Here is an 18,153-nt window from a genome sequence, read left to right on the forward strand (position 1 = left end):
ACTCCCACCTGGACTCAGAAACACGCCCACCCTGCCATCCTAGCCACAGCCATAGCAGCAGGCCCACTAGCCAACTTCCCTTTAGGCTTACAGCCTGATTCGCTCTTTTTTTTTTTTTTGAGACAGAGTCTCATTCTGTCACCCAGGCAGGAGTACAGCGGCGTGATCTCAGCTCACTGCAATCTCTGTCTCTTGGGTTCAAGTGATTCTCGTGCCTCAGTCACCCAAGTAGCTGGGATTACAGGCATGTGCCAAGCCCAGCTAATTTTTTTTTTGTATTTTTAGTAGAGACAGGGTTTCACCATGTTGGCCAGGCTGGTCTTGAACTCCTCACCTCAAGTGATCCACCTGCCCCGATTCTCTTTTTTTTTTTTTTTTTTTTTGAGACAGAGTCTCGCTCTGTTGCCCGGGCTGGAGTGCAGTGGCCGGATCTCAGCTCACTGCAAGCTCCGCCTCCCGGGTTTACGCCATTCTTCTGCCTCAGCCTCCCGAGTAGCTGGGACTACAGGCGCCCGCCACCTCACCCGGCTAGTTTTTTGTATTTTTTAGTAGAGATGGGGTTTCACCATGTTAGCCAGGATGGTCTTGATCTCCTGACCTCGTGATCCACCCGTCTTGGCCTCCCAAAGTGCTGGGATTACAGGCTTGAGCCACTGCGCCTGGCCCCGATTCTCTTTTAAGGTTAGTTGGCTTATCTCTGTTTTGAACATGTGGCTTGACTTTGGTTGGAACCACTGCCTAGGTTTAGATGGACCTCACAACCTGCTTTCCCCTCTAGTCAGCTGCCTGACTTCTGTCCAGACCTTCTACCTGTCTCCTGAATCTCCCAGCAGTCCATAACCCCATTTTCTCATAGAACTCACCACCTGAGCTCTGTCCAAGTCCACAAGCAAAGCTCCCTAGAGCTGTGGTCTGGATTCCTCGCTGGCCCATCACCTGAGATCCCAGTGTGTGTGTTTTTTTCTGAGATGGAGACTCACTCTGCCACCCAGGCTGAAGTGCAGTGGTGTGATCTCGGCTCACTGCAACCTGCACCTCCGGGTTCAAGTGATTCTCCTGCCTCTGCCTCCTGAGTAGCTGGGACTATAGGTGCGTGCCACCATGCACTCCTAATTTTTGTAGAGAGGGGGTTTTGCTATGTTGGCCAGGCTGGTCTTGAACGCCTGAACTCAAGTGATCCACCCACCTCGGCCTCCCAAAATGCTGGGATTACAGGCGTGAGCCACCGTGCCCAGCCGATGCCAGTGTTTCAATGTGAGTCCATCACCTTCCTTTCCCAGTGCTCTGCTACCTGAGTCCCATGCACACTCACTTCCCCATGGGCTGCTCCTCGGGCTGCCTCACCTCCACGCCCACCCACCTCAGGAATCCATAGGGCGCAGCTGACGTGCACCCACTTGGTCCCACTTCTGGTGGGCTTCAAGGCTCCTCCTCGCTTGGGGCAGAGCAGGCACTTTGGCTGGACACCCAGGGCACACGTCCGGCACAGCCAGCTGCCCGTGGGCACCTTGAGGATCCCGTAGCATGCCTAGGAGAGAGCAGGGTGGTCATGAGTCAGTGGAGTTGGCCAATCTGTGTCTGGTCAGCAGTCAGCTGCATTTGGTCCAGTGCTAGCCCCATGCTACACTGCTACACAGCCTCCAGCCTCTGGCATGTATACCTTCTGAGGAGTTACAATGCAAGGAAGGAAGGAAGGGCTCCTGGAAAGCCCTCCTTGGCCCGTCTGTATGCCTGAAATGTCACCATTTCAGTCCTCTGTGAAAGGGCTCAGATCTGCCCTCTGCTGGGAGGAAAGTCACTTTAGCCAGAGGTTCCTAACCAGCAATAGACTTCAGGAGGGTTCGAGAATCCTCTTAAGTTGAATACAAAATTGGGTGTGTACTTCCTGGAAACAAGTCCCAGAGCCCTCATATTTCTTACACAGGGACCCATGAGGAGGGCTGCACCCCTCTATGGCTTGGGTGAGACACACGAACCTAAGAGCTGCTGGGTATAAGGGATGTGTTTGTTTATATGAGACTTGCACTGCCCACCTACCTGCCAGTCCGGCGAAGTCCCTACCTCTGCGCTCCCCGGGGTCTATTCCAGTGATGGTGCATACGAGCAGCCTCAAAATGAGGGCAAGAGTGGATCTACTAGGTCCCAGTCAGGTCTGTAGTCAAGGCCCAGAGATACTCAAGACCTACAGCCTTGGGCCCCAAACCAAGGGGAGCCTGGCCAGGCTGCAGTGGCACACAAATCCAGTAATGGTGACAAGTATGTATAGCCCTTACTAGACTGTTCTAAGCAAAGACGCACAGTAAACAATTTAATCCGTGTAACAATCCACTCTTATTTATGCATAATCGAGAAAACACAGGCCCAGAGAGGTTATAAAACTTGCCTAAAGTTACATAGCTTGTGAAGCGCAGAGCCATAATTTGAAATCTGGCAGCTTTGCTCTCGGTCACAGTGGGCTGCCTTTTAGTAAATTCAGGACATGAGGAGCAGAAGAGGAGGGGAAGGGACAGGGCGCAAGGAGGAGAGGGTCTGAGGGAGGCTGATGGGAGAGGGCAGAAAGCCAACGGGCTTTGGCTTGAGTCTGGCTGGCAGGTCCAAGCCAAGGGGCCCTGGATGCACATGGCACCAGGAAGCGCCCTCGCCATTCCCTTCCTGCTCCTTCTTAAGGGCCTCTGCCCACAGTGCCTCTGGAAAGCCAAGTGGGGCCCTGCCAGGCAGTGTGTGTATACATGGCACGGGTGAGGGTGACTGGCGGGTCTGCCCACCTGATGCACACAGACGTTGCACTTGTCACAGAAGACCATCTCGTTGCCATCCTCGCCCTCAGGAGAGCGACACACGTCACAGACAACATCCTCGTCGTACTCGATGCCCAGCCCCTCCTGCGTCTCGATGGCCCTGGCCATATTCTGGTGGCACAGGGTCTCCAGTTCCTCCAGCACACGCTCTAATGTCAGCTCATCCAGCTCCGGCCTCTCTGTGAGGAGGACAGCAGGGCGTGGTGGTGTTAAGAGCCCAGCCTCCTTTGAGCTTCGAAGAGGACTTGGCTCCTGGAGCTGCAGGAATTCAGGGCAGATGTCTGGGAGGGTTTCTGTCCATCCACTGTGGGACCTGGGAGAAGCAGCTCCATCCTCTGAAAACTGAATGGTCTGGACCATCCCATCTCAACGGCCCTGACCTGTCCTGGTGTTCTGACTTTAGACAGCCTGCCTGTGACCACAGGGACATGTGTGTACAATTAACATGGAAGTGTCTCTGGGATGCGGCCAGCTCCATGGGAGAAGGCACTGCTTGTGCTGTGTGTATGAGGGGACCTCTGAGTGTGGCTGAATAGGGAAGCGTTAGCCCTTCCTGGGGCATTAGTGGGCTCCAGCCAGGTGGCCCACACCTCCTGACCCCAGCCCCATTTGCCATCCTGACCACAGCCCCATTTGCCATCCTAGAGTCCCCTGCATGCTCACTTACTCTTCATGTAACATCCGTGCTTACCACAATAGCCCCAACAGCGCTGCAACTGATGTGCTATCATTGCCCCCACCTGACAGCTGCAGAAACTTCAGGAGGCACAGAGACACTAACCAGTCAGGTCACCATTCAGTAATGCAGTATGGACACTCCCTCCAGATCCATGCCTGGGCCACGGCCCCTCTTGGGATGGGGAGAAAACCCTCCCTGCCCTGCCCTGATCCCATTCTTAATGCAGTGGTCACCTACCCATCTCCTTAAGCTCCGAGTTGATCAGCTCCAGCCAGTAGGCGTCAATCTCGTCCAGGTCATAGCGGCTGCCCCCCGGCCAATCAGGCTGGGAGCCCTCACCAAGCGTGGTGCTGCTCGGGGATGCCTGGGCAGGGGGGCCTTCCAGCGGCGGGAGGATCCTAGAAAATCAAGACAAAATGTCATGAAGGGAGGGGCCCTCAGCCTGCTGCCCTAGGGGTTCCAGGGAGCTGACCAGTCCAGCTCAGGAGCCGATGGACAAGTGTGCTTTGATGCCACACAGGGCCCACCTCCTTCCACCCCCTCCTTCATTTCTTCTTCCACCATCTGCCCACCCTGCAGAGACTCAGATGAGTCTCTGAGGGTGACTCAGAGACTGAGTGGATGAACAGGCAGCACACAGAAGACCCAAAGGGCAGTAGGGCACTGTAAGGGAAGGGAGTCAGGGCTGATCCACAGCCTTGCTCACCCTATAAACACCCACCTGCCCAGGGTTCATCCACTTCCTCCCTTCAGGGTAGCTGGGCCTTAGCTAAAGCCCCGTGGCCTGGATCTAACCCTGCTAGGGCCTGTAGGAGGTGTCCTATGTGCCGTCATGGGCAATGGCCTGTGTCAGCAACAAGTGAGGTAGTGCCAGCTGGACTTCGCGTCCCTCAACATACCCCTCAAGGCTGCGGACAAGGCAGGGGTTGTCTACATACTCCCAGAAGCCCAAGCCCCCTTTTTACCAACAGCCCGAAAACCCCATTGACTTGAGCAGAACTGAGGTCACCTCTCCTCTGAGATAAGGAGGAGCCCTACCTGGTTACCCGGCTGCGGCCTAGGGTGACCCTTTCCAGACAAAAGTCCGCATGCCACCTTGCCCTTCTCCCAGACACAATGTTATGTGAGCAGTGAGTGTCCTGCTACATAGTTACCTGGCCCCACGACCAAGACGGAAGTCAAATCCCTTGGATACAAAGAATCCTGCCTGCTGCAGTCCCAGGATCCCTTCCCAGCTCAGCCCCCCTTTGCGGCCACAGCTCTGCTGCTGAGGCAGCTTGGAAAGGCCTGGCCGCAGGGTGTGGACTCAAAGGCCTGCTTCACCGCTTACTGTGTGACTCTGGGGAAGCCACTCAACTTCTCTGGGCCCCAGTGTTCCCAAACCCCAAAATGGGTCAATAATAATAGTACCAGGCTGGGCACGGTGGCTCACGCCTGTAATCCCAGCACTTTGGGAGGCCAAGGCAGGCGGATCACCTGAGGTCGGGAGTTCGAGACCAGCCTGACCAGCATAGAGAAACCCCGTCTCTACTAAAACTACAAAATTACCCAGGCATGGTGGCGTATGCCTGTAATTCCAGCTACTTAGAAGGCTGAGGCAGAAGAATCGCTTGAACCCAGGAGGTGGAGGCTATGGTGAGCAGAGATCGCGCCACTGCACTCCAGCCCGAGCAACAAGAGCAAAGCTCTGTCTCAAAAATAATAATAGTAATAATATCTACCTTATGTGGTTGGTGAGAGGATTAAATGGATTAATGTTTGCAAAGACCACCGCGTGTGTGTGTGCGTGTGTGTGTGTCTGGTGTGGGGTGTGTGTTTTATGTGATGTGTGATGTGTGGTGTGTTTGTGTGTGTATGTGTGTGTTGAGACCCTGGGATGCTACCGCTCTCCTGAAATGGAATATAGGGGCATTTTGCCTCAGGAGGGCACGGTTTCCTCTTGGCTCCGCTGTGTGCTGCCCCTCAGTTCCTGATGCCAGTTCAAAAAGCCAGCTCTTCCCACCCCCCACGGGTTGCTATGGTTATTGCTTCGGAGCCTGGCCTCCATCTGGCCAGCTCTGCCAGGGTAGAGAGGCCCCTTACTTGAGAGGCATCCTGGGGTCGGGGGCAAGGCTGCCAGAAGCTGTGACTCAGCGCTGACAGGGAGGGAGGGGCAGGGCTTTAGATGGCACAGAGACATGGCAGAGCTGTGGCGAGGGCTCCTGGGCTTCCCCACCACCACATCCAGTGTCAGCAAAAAGGGTAGGAACGATGAAGGAGACGGGGAGGCAGGGGCCCAGGCCAAGAGAGACAATGGCCTCCAAGCCAGAAGGAAGGTCTATATAAGGTCAAAGGGGCACGGAGAAGGGGAAGGGGCTTGGCACCACCTTTGCCCACACAAGAGGCCCAAATGAAGGCAGATCCTAGGTCATGATCACGGTATGGCTGCACCCCACACCAACAGGTGATTCCATATGGAAGCGATACTAATACCCTCAGTCCAACACAATTCTGCCTTTCCCCGTGAAACTGTTACTTGAATAAACACATTCTTTTAAAAATGCAGCCTGTAATTTGGTTGTGAACGGCTTTGATTGTGCCCTAAGCACATGCTGAGTGGGGGTGTCCGGATGCCCACCACTTCCTGGCATAACTACCCACATCTGCTCGACTGGTCGGCGGCCACCTGGCCAAGCCTCTTGGGATCAGGATCACTGTGCTCCTTCTGCAGAGTCAGGGTGAAGGGACTCACACCACAAGGTATCTGTTGTGCTTCCTGGGTCTCTCCTCTTCATCTGTTTGCCCCCTTCCGGCTCTGGCTCTGAAGGAAGTTCTCCTACCAGGCGTGGACTGACCTGACCTGAGGACAAGGCCTCACCCTCAGCTGTAGCCAGGAGGATGGAGGTCAGCTGAGAGGAGGGCATCAGCTGGCTGGGATCTATGGGAGGGGAGGAGGTCTTTACCCCAGAAGACCAGACACACACCAGAGGTTGGTTCTGCCCTGGCTGAGACTTCTGGCCACAGTGAGGGGCAGGACAGGCCCTCACTCAATTCAGTCTGGAGAAGGGCGAGACAAGTGCTCATTGTTCAGACAGATTTCAGACCATGAGGTGGGCAGACCCACCCAAAGGCCAGGGAGGTAGGGACAGAGGGGGCCTGGGGTGGCAGCTGGGGAAGGGCAACCAGAAACAGCCTGCCGGGACGACGGGGGCAACAGCGCTCTGACTCTGGGCCTCACAGGGGCAGCCCAGGGCTTGCTCCCGGGGCCTCTGATTTCCTGGCCCAGCCCACTAGGCCTGGTGGCCCTGCAGGGAATTCCCCAGAATTTCCCAACTTCCTCATCTATAAAATGGGGACAATTATATGTAGTTTGTAAAGCTAATATGATTGTTAAATGAAAAGATGAACACAGGCTCAGCACAGCAAGTCCTCAAGAACAGGGTTTCTCTAACAATTCTGACCCTGGCGGCTACCAGGCAGCCTTCCAGATGAGGGCTGCGCAGTGGGAGGTGCCAGGAGGATGGAGTGGCTAGAGGGAGACAGCGGCAGAAGAGGTGTGGAGATGAATCTAAGAGAGCACCTCCCCACCCCCAGTCCATCCTCTCCAAAGATCACGGACGGGCCAGGAGCTCCTGGCTCATGTCAGCTTAGCACAGCCATGCCTATGCTGGGAATGCACCTCGTAAAGCCAAAGCAGCTGGAACACGTGCTCTCCTCTTGATGTCAACAGATAAAGCACCCTACAGGCAGACAGAAGCCAAGCTACTGGTATGGAAGCATCTGCAATTAATTACCCAGGCCAGGAGATGTTTCCGGAACCAACTGACACTGACATCAAGTAGAGAGGACAGACCGCTGGGCCAAGCCTAATCAAGACTGACCTCGCTCTGCCTACCTGGTGGCCTGCCCTTCCCCCATCACCCGGCGCACTGGTACTTGTGGCAGTGACCTGGCATACATATTCTCACTTCTGGAGAGGCCTGGGGCACCCCTGATTCTCAGAAGGCCCCAGACAAGTGTTAATAAACACTCAGCCATCAGGAGTCACTGGAACAGGATTGCCTGCCCCTCCCCTTCCAATCCCCACAGAGCACCCTATTGGTGCTTCAAGTCTGCTGTGCCTATGATCCAATCATAGCTGCAGCTGCCAGGAAACGAGGGTGCCAACGTCAAGGGAGGTAACAGCTGTGATCTTTGCCCCAGGCCTGGTCTACATGGGATCGAGCAAGAGCCACGAGGTTGCCAAGGCCAGGAGTAGACGGCCAAAAATCCAAGCTGCCCAGACCAGGCAGACTGGTGGGTGGGGGAGGCCAGGACACAAGACCCCTCTGCCCTGAGACATGACTTGGAGGGTTTCCCAGGTTGCATAAAGAAGCACTTGGCTGAACTCCGTAGCTGGAGGCAAGACCCAGGGCCATGTGGCTACCTCCTGACAAGAGCGGCCAGAAGTCTCTCCATCTCATGAGACCAGAAGCGTATAAAGCCCAGAGGACTCATCTCTGAACCAGCCCTAGCAGGGGAACCTACCCAGAGGCCTGTAATAGCAATGGCTTCCTGACCATCTGCTGTATGCCAGGCACTTGACTCCCCCTCTAAGAACTCCCTTAAAAGATTCAAGAAGTCAAAAGCATGGCTTAAGGCCGGGCGTGGTGGCTCACGCCTGTAATCCCAGCACTTTGGGAGGCCGAGATGGGCGGATCACAAGGTCAGGAGATTAAGACCGTCCTGGCTAACACAGTAAAACCCCATCTCTACTAAAAATACAAAAAATTAGCTGGGCATGGTGGCACGCACCTGTAATCCCAGTTACTTGGGAGGCTGAGGCAGGAGAATCTCATGAACCCGGGAGTCGGAGGTTGCAGTGAGCCAAGATTGCACCACTGCACTCCAGCCTGGCGACAGAGCGAGACTCCGTCTCAAAAAAAAAAAAAAAAAAAAAAAAAAAAAAAAAAAAGTATGCTTTATCTCTCTCTTAAAGATTAGTGAAAAGTCTGGAGATTTCCCTGATCAGAACTGCTTTGGCACCGGGCATGGTAGCCCATGCCTGTAATCCCAGCACTTTGGGAGGCTGAGGCAGGAGAGTTGCTTGAGCCCAGGAGTTAGAGACCAGCCTGAGCAACAGAGCAAGACCCTGTCTCTACCAACAATCAAAAAAGTTAGCCACGCGTGGTGGCATGTGCCTATGGTGGGAAGATCACTTGAGGTTGGGAGGTCGAGGCTGCAGTGAGCTGAGATTGCACCACTGCACTCCAGCCTGGGTAACCAAGTGAGAACTTGTCTCAAAAAAAAGGCCAGACCCAGTGACTTACTACAGCTGCCTGCAGTCCCAGCACTTTGGGAGGCCGGCCAAGGTGGAGGACAGATCACTTGAGCCCAGGAGTTCAAGACTAGCCTGGGCAACGTGGCAAATCCCCATCTCTACACAAAACATGATAATTAGCTGGGCGTGGTGGCCTGAGCTTGTAGTCCTAGCTACTTGGGAGGCTGAGGTGGGAGGACTGCTTGAACCTGGGAGGTCAAGGCTGCAGTGGGCCAAGATTGTACCACTGCACTCCAGCCTGGGGACAGAGTAAGACCCTGTCTCTAAAAGAAGAAAGAAAAAAGAACCGCTTTGGGGCCCAGTTTGGATTGACATTACAAAGTGCTTGCTGTGTGCCAGGCCTGGTGCCAAGTGCCTTCCATGCGTCATTTCATTCCATTATCTCAACATTACAACTGCATGAGTAGGTTAGTTATTGTTAGCATTCCAATTTCATAGATAAGGAAACTGAGGCCCAGAGAGATTACATTTTATGGTCTAAGGCCACACTGAATATGAGTGGCAACATGAACGCAAGCATCCTGGCTCTACAGCCAAGCCCGAGCCCAACCCCCTAGCCTCTCAGGTAAACTGCCAGTATTTCTGGAACATTTCAATGGTTTGTTGGACAAGGGAATGGAATACAGAATAGAGATGGACTAGAAAGGAATTCCAGGACTGGTAGGTCACCTACCTGGAAAGCAGCCTCCCCTTCCCCCCCTGTTCCAATGGCCCCCTAGCCTGGGCTGCCTGGCTCACCTCACCACGGGCTCTGGGATGGCCTCTGCCCCGGCGGGCACCTGCACACCTTTCTCCCATTCCTGTCGCCATGGGTCTGCCAGGATGTAGTAGTCGTCCGGGCTGAGCTGGTATGAGTCCGGGATCTTCATGGCTGTGATCAAGTCTGTCCGGAAAACCTGTGAGGGGCAAGAGGGGAGAGAGCGACTTCAGACTGCCCCAGGGCAGTCTGCCCCACAGGCCAGAGGAAGACGCAGGTACATGCAACTCAAGTGTGCATTCTGCCTGCGCACTTACAAATAAGATGGCATAAAAGCAATCAGCACAATAAATAACACAGCTCTGAACCCTGCACATGCTTTGCACACAGTAGATGTTCCATAAATGTGATGAACTGAATTCACATTGCTCTGACCTATGAAAGGACAGAGTTTGAGGGATAGATGGGAGTGGACCTATGAGAGAAAGAGAAAGACTGGCAGAGAAAGGCAAAAATCAAAATAAAAAGAGGACAACCTCAGAGGACAGAAAGGTTAATGTGAAAGCAATACTGATGGCCAGGCGTGGTGGCTCATGCCTGTAATCCCAACAGTTTGGGAGGCTGAGGTGAGAGGATTGCTTTAGGCCAGGAGTTCAAGACAGCCTGGGCAACACAGGAAGATCCTGCCTCTAAAAACATTTAAAAATTAAAGAATTTAAAAAAAACGGCCAGGCAATGTGGCTCACACCTGTAATCTCAGCACGGTGGGAGGCTGAGGAGGGAGGACTGCTTGAACCCAGGATTTTGAGATAAGTCTGGGCAACATGGTGAAACCTCATATTTACAAAAAATAAAAAAAGTAGCTGGGTGTGGTGGCACATGCCTGGGGTCCCAGCTACTCTGGAGGCTGAGATGGAAGGACTGCTTGAGCCCAGGAGGTTAAGCCTGCAGTGAGCCATCATCGCACCACTGCACTCCAGCCTGAGTGACAGTGAGTCACTGTCTCAAAAAATAAAAACAAAATGAATAAATAAAATGAAAAACAATACTGCCATTATGTGACTGTTCAAGACATTTCCACTGGAGGCTGACAATCATGTTATCTTTCTGCACCCACAGACACAAGTGGAGGTGTTAAACAGCACAGGGCGCCACTCCCAGGAAAGGCCTTCTGCAAACCGTATGCAAACAGCCAGGGGATGGCCGGGGCTTAGGGCAGCCTAGATAGTGGCTTCACTGAGCTGGGACTTCCAAGGTCCCTCAAGAACCGGGACACTCTCCTAACTCCACAGGGGCTTTGTGTGTCGGGGGGCGGGTAGGAAGGCAGGAAGGACAGGGTTGTCTTCCTTCTTAATCAAGCCCATCCAAACTCCTCAGAGCAAAGCTGCGAGTGGTCACACCCCGAGCACGTGCTCACTTGGGGCAAACTGCTCTTCCCAGAGTTTAGTCTGTTGCTCCCACCTCCACCCCCGATTCCACCTCAGAACAAGCTCTACACTCTGCCCCAGCTGGCACCGGCAACGCCTCCTGCCCCAGTCACCTGATCCCGCTGTGATCCCCCCACAAAGCGCTATTGTGGAATGGGGTGGCACCTCTAGACATCATGTGACTTGTTCAGGTACCAACTTTCCCAGTGATCACCGTCACTTGAGAATCACAAGTTGAAGAACTCACATCACTGAGACAAGAGACACCACTTCAAGGAGTACTCCAGGCCTCAGACCAAACTCCAACCCCACATTCATCGCTGGAAAAGTCAGCATCCACTGCTGTGCCTGGGGCTAAGTCAGTTCACTCAGCCTTCCGTAGGCTCATGACAGACAGATTCAGCGGTAACCTCTGCCTGCTATGTGAGCCTCATTTGAATCTAGGTCCATAAACACAAGGAGAACAGTGAAATGGGTGGACTGAGGGGCCTGGAAGCAGCATCTTGCAGAGTCTAATTAACGTCTGCATCTAGCTGGAGACGGCCCTGGCTTGAAAAAGGTCAAGTTTCTTGAAGACTCTACTTGCCAATATAATTTAATTGTTAGGACTAACACCCTAACATTTAATTAGGATGCCAGTGTGAAAAAATTAAAACCAGATTACAATTAAATGCTAATTAAACAGAAGATGGAATGTGGCTAAGATTTCACAGTCCTGGTAATTTGCATATCTTATTAGCAAGTAGTAAGAAAGCTAATGCAAGAGGGCACACTCAGGCACTGGGTGCTTTTAGGGGGCCCTTCAGTAGGGGCCCATGCCAGCGAAGGCCTCTGGAGACTGCCGAGCTCAGCAGGGCTGGGGCTGGGTTATTTCCCTATGGGCCCCAGCACAGGACCTGGCAAGGAAGAACCGACCCCAAAGTGATTCATAACTGCCTCAAAGTTCTCCCCACCCAAGCAAGCCAAGTGCTGCATCATCCCAAGTCCTGATGCGCTGAAGCCATGGAGAACCACCCACTTGGGACAGTGCATCATTCTGCCCTAGAAATCAACCCTACAATAGCCCAGTGTCACTATGTGCCCTTTAAAGAGGCACCGGTGGGTTAGAAACCTTTTGCTCTTCTCTCATCCTGGGCTGTAACTGTTTTCCTTTTTTTTTGAGACAGAGTCTTGCTCTGTTGCCAGGCTGGAGTGCAGGTACACAATCTCGGTTCACTGCAACCTCCGCCTCCTGGGTTCAAACGATTCTTCTGCCTCAGCCTTCCAAGTAGCTGGGATTACAGGTACCTGCCACCTCGCATGGCTAATTTTTGTATTTTTAATATGAGGTTTCACCATGTTGGCCAGGCTGGTCTCGAACTCCTGACCTCAAGTGATCCACCCACCTTGGCCTCCCAAAGTGCTGGGATTACAGGTGTGAGCCACCTGCACCTAGCTTAGTTTTTATATTTTTAATAGAGACGGGGTTTCACCATGTTGGCCAGGCTGGTCTTGAACTCCTGACCTCAAGTGATCCGCCTGCCTCAGCCTTCTAAAGTGTTGGGATTACAGGCGTGAGCCACCACGCCCGGCCCTGGGCTGTAACTTAACTGTTGTCTCCTTGGGAATTCCTTCCTGATCACCAACTGAGGGAGTGCCGACTGCCTGACTGAGCCACTTTCCATCTCACCCCATTTTCTTTCCAGCACTTACACTCCTGAAAAGTACCTGGTCGACTCATGTTGCTGGTTTCTTGTCATCTCCCTGGCATGCCTCATCCTGCTGTCGGCTATATTCTCAGTGCCTGGCACTGAATACGAGGGCCTCCCTGGGGAATTATCTGATGAATCTGAGGCCCCTAGCAAGCTCCTGGCAGTGCTTTCTGAACCCCCATGAACAGGGTGAGATACCTCATGGATAAACCCAGTGGCCAAAATCCCCAACCACATGGACCTGAACAAGCGCCTCTGAGCAACAGGCAGCCTTTGTTCTGCTGGGCTTTAAGCTCAAGGACCAGCATTCAGCCCAGGGTGGAGTGGGTGAGACCAGAGTGTCCCACCACACCGACTGGGAAGACATGGTCCAGACCCAGAACCAGGCCTGGCACTGAGAACTCACAGCAGGAAGGGCTCCCAGGGTCAACTTCAGAGTCCCTTCCCACTACAGTTAGGGAGATTCAGGGAAGACAAAAAGAGTCTCATTCCAAGAGAGTTTCATGTTTCATCCTGGGTCACACAGAGAGCAGGTGGTGGACTGGACACTAAGGGCTCTAGCAGGCGGGAATCATGGACACACAGGGAGGGCAGCACTGTCATAACAGTGTCAGCCCACACTTGGAGAGACTGTGTACAGAGTGACAGTGTAAGGGCTGTTCCTGAATTAATCTATTATTAGGCCCTCCACCCACTCTGTGAGGTAAGTACTACCATCATCCCTATTTTACAGTTGAGAAACCTGGGACTCGGGTTAGTTAAATCACCCACCCAAGGTGTACGCACTGGAAGTGGCAAATGAACCCAGGCCAACACAACTCCTGAGCCATCCAGCTCTCCCTGCCCCTTTTGGCCATGTGCTCACTGCCTAATGCCCTTGAGTTAAAGCGAAGCCAAATGAGGTGACTTCTCCAAGGGTTGAAATACGCAAATCCGACGGCGGTCTTTGCAAGTTCCGAGGCCTCCAGTGGCTCTCCATTGTCCTCCCACTATGCCCAGACTGAACTGCAGAGCCAATGAGGCCCTGTGACCACATGGATGCACTTGCAGTCTCCCAAGCACTTTTAACCCTTTGCACACGGGAGAATGCTGCCTGGGATACTACTCCCTTGCCAGAGTAAAGCTGGCACACTTCATCCTTAAGGTCTCAGTCCAGCCTACGTCTGCTCTAGGAAGCCTTCCCCAATCCTAGGCTGGGTTGTGGGCCTTGTCTGAAGTTCTACAGCCCCTGTATTAGAATCTCCTGGTTTTTTTTGCCATGTCTTCCCCACTAGAAGGGGAGCTCAGTGAGGTCTGGCTGAGCCGCAGGGCTGGAGCCCAGCAGTGCAAGCAGGGCCTGGCACATGCTAGGTGCTGAGAAATCTTGAATGACTCAAGATCCTTCCATGAGCCAGCCACCTCCTTCTTTGGTTGCTGTCCAAGACTACAGCTGGGTACTCCATGCCTTCCAAAGGAGCCTCTGTGCATTTATATAAAAACTGCCCACAAATATGGCAGCCAATTGTAACCTAAACATCATTTTGTGTTGAATTTCCAGGAGGTAGGCCTGAAAAAGGCTTAAACATTCTCCTAAAACTCCTTTGAATGATTTATGAAAACTAAATAAAGAATAAAATGGACACTGATGAACGAGAAGTCTTGCTGTGGCAAGAAAGTTGGAAGCTGGAAAACAAGCAATTTTCTTAGAATGTGAATGTTTACTACTTTTCTCTCTTTTGGCAGAAATTGACAAATTGTCTTTAAAGGTCTGCTGCCTAGCAACCAAGTTCTGCTGAGCTGCTTGGGAGATGTTAATTGTAGCTTCTTCAAACAGTATGAAGAAATGTTTAAAGGCCTCAAATTCTAATTGAATAACCCATCTGAGTGCTAGGGGTGCCACTGTAGCCCTGGAGGGGGCTAAAGACTGCTCTGCCCAGATGCAGGGACACTGCTCCAGAAACACGTCACATGGTTTTGCCTTCACGTCTTTTTCTGAGACTGCAGATCACAACCATTCAAAAGTCTAGCTTTCTGTATGTATTTCCCTAGGAAGAACTCTGCAAGAAGGCAGAGCGTGAGTGACCTCCAAAAGCAAATAAAGATAATGACAAAAGGCAACTTTCACTGTGCACTAACCACATGGCCAGTAGACACCAGGCTACAAGGTTTAATATACAATCTCAAGATTTGTAGCTATGATTTGGACATTTCATCCTGGGACCTTGGTTCTCTGCTTCCTTTTCTCAAGGGGGGAATTACTGTATCACAGAGTATTTCAAACTAAGAGGTACCAAGAGGAAATTTAGTTACTGAAAAGCTCCAGCAGTTATCACACTACAAAATATAATTACTTGTGTAATTATATATATATATATATATATATACACATACATATATATATATATATATTTTTTTTTTTTTTGAGACAGAGTCTCATTCTGTCACCCAGGCTAGAGTGCAGTGGTGCGATCTCGGCTCACTGCAACCTCTGCCTCCCAGGTTCAAGCGATTCTCCTGCCTCAGCCTCCTGAGTAGCTGGGATTACAGGCACCTGCCACCACGCCTAGCTAATTTTTGTGTTTTTAGTAGAGACGGTGTTCACCACCATGTTGGCCAGGCTGGTATCAAACTCCTGACCTCAAGTGATCTGCCCACCTCAGCTTCCCAAAGTGCTGGGATTACAGGCGTGAGCCACCATGCCTGGCCTATTGGTGTAACTATATTTTTAATGTCCATCTCTCCTAATAGTCAAGCTGCAAGAAGATAGGGACTCCCTGTGTCCTGTTTATCACTGTGCCTGCTTTTGGCACAGTGTTTGACACACAGCAGGTACTCAAAAATGCTTGTGGAACAAAAATTAGCCAGTTATGGTGGCTTGCCTGTAGTCCCAACTACTTGGGGAGCTCAAGCGAAAGGACTGCCTGAGCCCAGGAGGTAGAGGTTGCAGTGAGCCGAGATCATGCCACTGCACTCCAGCCTGGGTGACAGAGTAAGACCCTATCTCAAAAAACAAAACAAAACAAAAACAAAATGCTTGTGGAAAGAGTCAGTGAATGAATGAATGAATCCCAGGATTTGTATGAAGTACGACTAAAGTATAAAACTTCTTGCCCTGTCTTAGCAGGGAGAGAAGAGGCAGGAGGCTGGCAGGATTCTTCCAGGTGAAACTGAGAAACTGGTCTTGGTCACTGTCCCAAAGACAATCACAATGGCTTTGGCCAGGACAATATCTCCTGGATATCTGTCTACACTAAAAGTCCCAACGAAGAGCTAGAATTGGCCTTAGAGTTAGAAGTGGTCACTTCTTCCTCACCCCTCAAGGAATGTTTGAAGTTCTGTACTTAAAGAGCCAATCTCATCACAATTGTTTTCTGAGCACCTCATCTCATTAGAAACAACAGCTAATAGAGAAAGGTAATTGCCGTGTTAAGGCATGTCAAGTATTATGTTAAAGTTTTACATACATTGTGGCTCCTAATTCATATTACCCGTCTTACAGATGTGGAAACTGAGATTCAGAAAGGTGAAACCACTTGCGTGAAGTCCCCACTGTCTAACCACAGCAATACTGCCTGCAAGACACAGAGGGCTCTTCTTTTAAAAAATCTTTTCTGGGTCGGAACCTGATAAAGAGTGTCTTAGCCAAGAGCAAACTTATGCAGCTAAATTCAGTATAAATATGAGAGAAGGGCTGTAAGAATAGCTACCCCCTGCCCAGTCATGTTTCAAGCTACCACTAGGCTAAGTTCATAAGACACTTAAAAAAAAAAAACAAAAAACAAAAAAAAACCCCACTCAACATCTCTTTCTTTTATTTTCATGAGGATAGCAGCACTTCCTGCTCTTAAAGAGAATTTATTGCACACATTTCTTTTGCAAGACAAGTCCCAGAGGCCAGGAGGCCCTTCCAGCTGGCGGGAGCAGCAATGTTTCCAACTATAGAAGTGGATCCTGCCCCCCACCCCGGAGGAAGGCAGTGTGAGTCTCAGAAAGCAGGCGCTTAGCCTAGCGGAAGGGCTCGCCCCAACCCGCCTGCCTCACAAGGTAGCAAAGGAACTGCTGGTGGGCTGGAAACTTGGCTCAAAACCACAAGGGCAAGCACAAAACCTTTTTTTGGATTCTCCTGTTTTATCTATCAAATTATGGGCATTTTGCATTTTCCTGTACCATACGCCTTCACTGTTTTACTATAAAACGGCATTTCAAACATCTGGATGACACCTCCGCTCCTCAGGAAGGCATCTTATTTACCCTGTGGTTTGGAACCCCAACGCAGTCTGGCTACCCTTGTCTTTACCCTTCACCCAGGGTAGGAGAAGGATTCCATTTTTAAAAGCAAGGGTTAAGCCGAGAAGCTGCATCTCCACTCACTGAGTTTTCTTGGGGAGGGGAGTGGGGGTGGCATTCCTTATAGAGGGACTTTCAAGGACACTGGGTCTAGGGGACACCCCCTTGCTGGTAGCAGAGGCTTCTCCCGGGCCCCTTCCCCAGGGACTAGGCACCACACATTGGTGAAGGGCCTCAGTGGTACATGCAACTAGGGACGTACTAATTTGTCACCAGAGCCTATAGAGGAGCCAACAGCTGAATCCCCACTCCCACCATCCAGGCTTCCAGCTCAGGGTGGCCTGCTTTACCCAACACTCCCCACCTCCTGCCCCACTCACCTCTGGGGCTCCCTTCACCCCCCAGGGCTCCATGAGCCTCGGGAAGGAGTCACATCTACAGATCATCAACTCCCTGGGAGGGCCCAAGGCAGAACTCTACTATAAGGTCTCTGAGGCTCACTTGCCTGGGGTCACAGATGTCCTGGGGCAAAGCCTGGGCGTTTTGGCAAAGCCAGGCTGCACCTCCCATAACAGACCCCTTCCTGTGTAGCACCTGCATCCTGCTGACAGAGGACAAGTTCCCCAGGGACAGGGCCTGTGCTTTCTGTCCCCAGCACTGAGCTAGGCTCACTAGGTACTCTTGAGCACTTGCTGATTTTGATCAGCATCAGCAGCTCCCAGTCCAGAGACCCAGGCCTCTGCCCACTGGCTGACTTCTGGGGACTCTGACTTCCTGAAAATGCAGCTTTCTACCTCAAGACAGCCTGCCTGGGGAAACCCCCACCGCTTGCCCTGCCCTTCCGCCTGTGTCTCTGCCCAGGTCAGAGAACACCACCTCAAACAGTAGCCCCCCAAAACACGCGGCTGGCCTCTAGGTCTCTCCCAGAACTATCCTTCACACCTCTGGCAAGTCCGGGGCGGGGCAGAAATGTGTTAATCCGCCGGGCGCGGTGGCTGAAGCCTGTAATCCCAGCACTTTGGGAGGCCGAGACGGGCGGATCACGAGGTCAGGAGATCGAGACCATCCTGGCTAACACGGTGAAACCCCGTCTCTACTAAAAATACAAAAAAGAACTAGCCGGGCGAGGTGGCGGGCGCCTGTAGTCCCAGCTACTCCGGAGGCTGAGGCAGGAGAATGGCATAAAAACCCGGGAGGCAGAGCTTGCAGTGAGCTGAGATCCGGCCACTGCACTCCAGTCCGGGCGACAGAGCGAGACTCCGCCTCAAAAAAAAAAAAAAAAAAAAAAAAAAAAAA

General features: G+C 52.1%; 1 protein-coding gene across 10 annotated transcripts in view; it reads right to left on the reverse strand.

Moving 5' to 3' along the window:
* The window catches only part of JADE2 (jade family PHD finger 2), a 58,170-nt gene that overhangs the window by 20,155 nt on the left and 19,862 nt on the right, over positions 1–18,153 (reverse strand). For all 10 annotated transcript variants that reach the window (XM_026454509.2, XM_026454508.1, XM_026454514.2 and 7 more), the window contains exons 4-7: positions 9,515–9,672; positions 3,715–3,875; positions 2,766–2,977; positions 1,361–1,528 (exon numbers count right to left, since the gene is read on the reverse strand). In XM_026454509.2, the coding sequence (XP_026310294.1) occupies positions 1,361–1,528; positions 2,766–2,977; positions 3,715–3,875; positions 9,515–9,672 (699 nt within the window). The remainder of the gene's footprint in view (positions 1–1,360; positions 1,529–2,765; positions 2,978–3,714; positions 3,876–9,514; positions 9,673–18,153) is intronic.

The sequence above is a fragment of the Piliocolobus tephrosceles genome, chromosome 4, assembly GCF_002776525.5.
Source record: "Piliocolobus tephrosceles isolate RC106 chromosome 4, ASM277652v3, whole genome shotgun sequence".
Classification (NCBI taxonomy): domain Eukaryota; kingdom Metazoa; phylum Chordata; class Mammalia; order Primates; family Cercopithecidae; genus Piliocolobus; species Piliocolobus tephrosceles.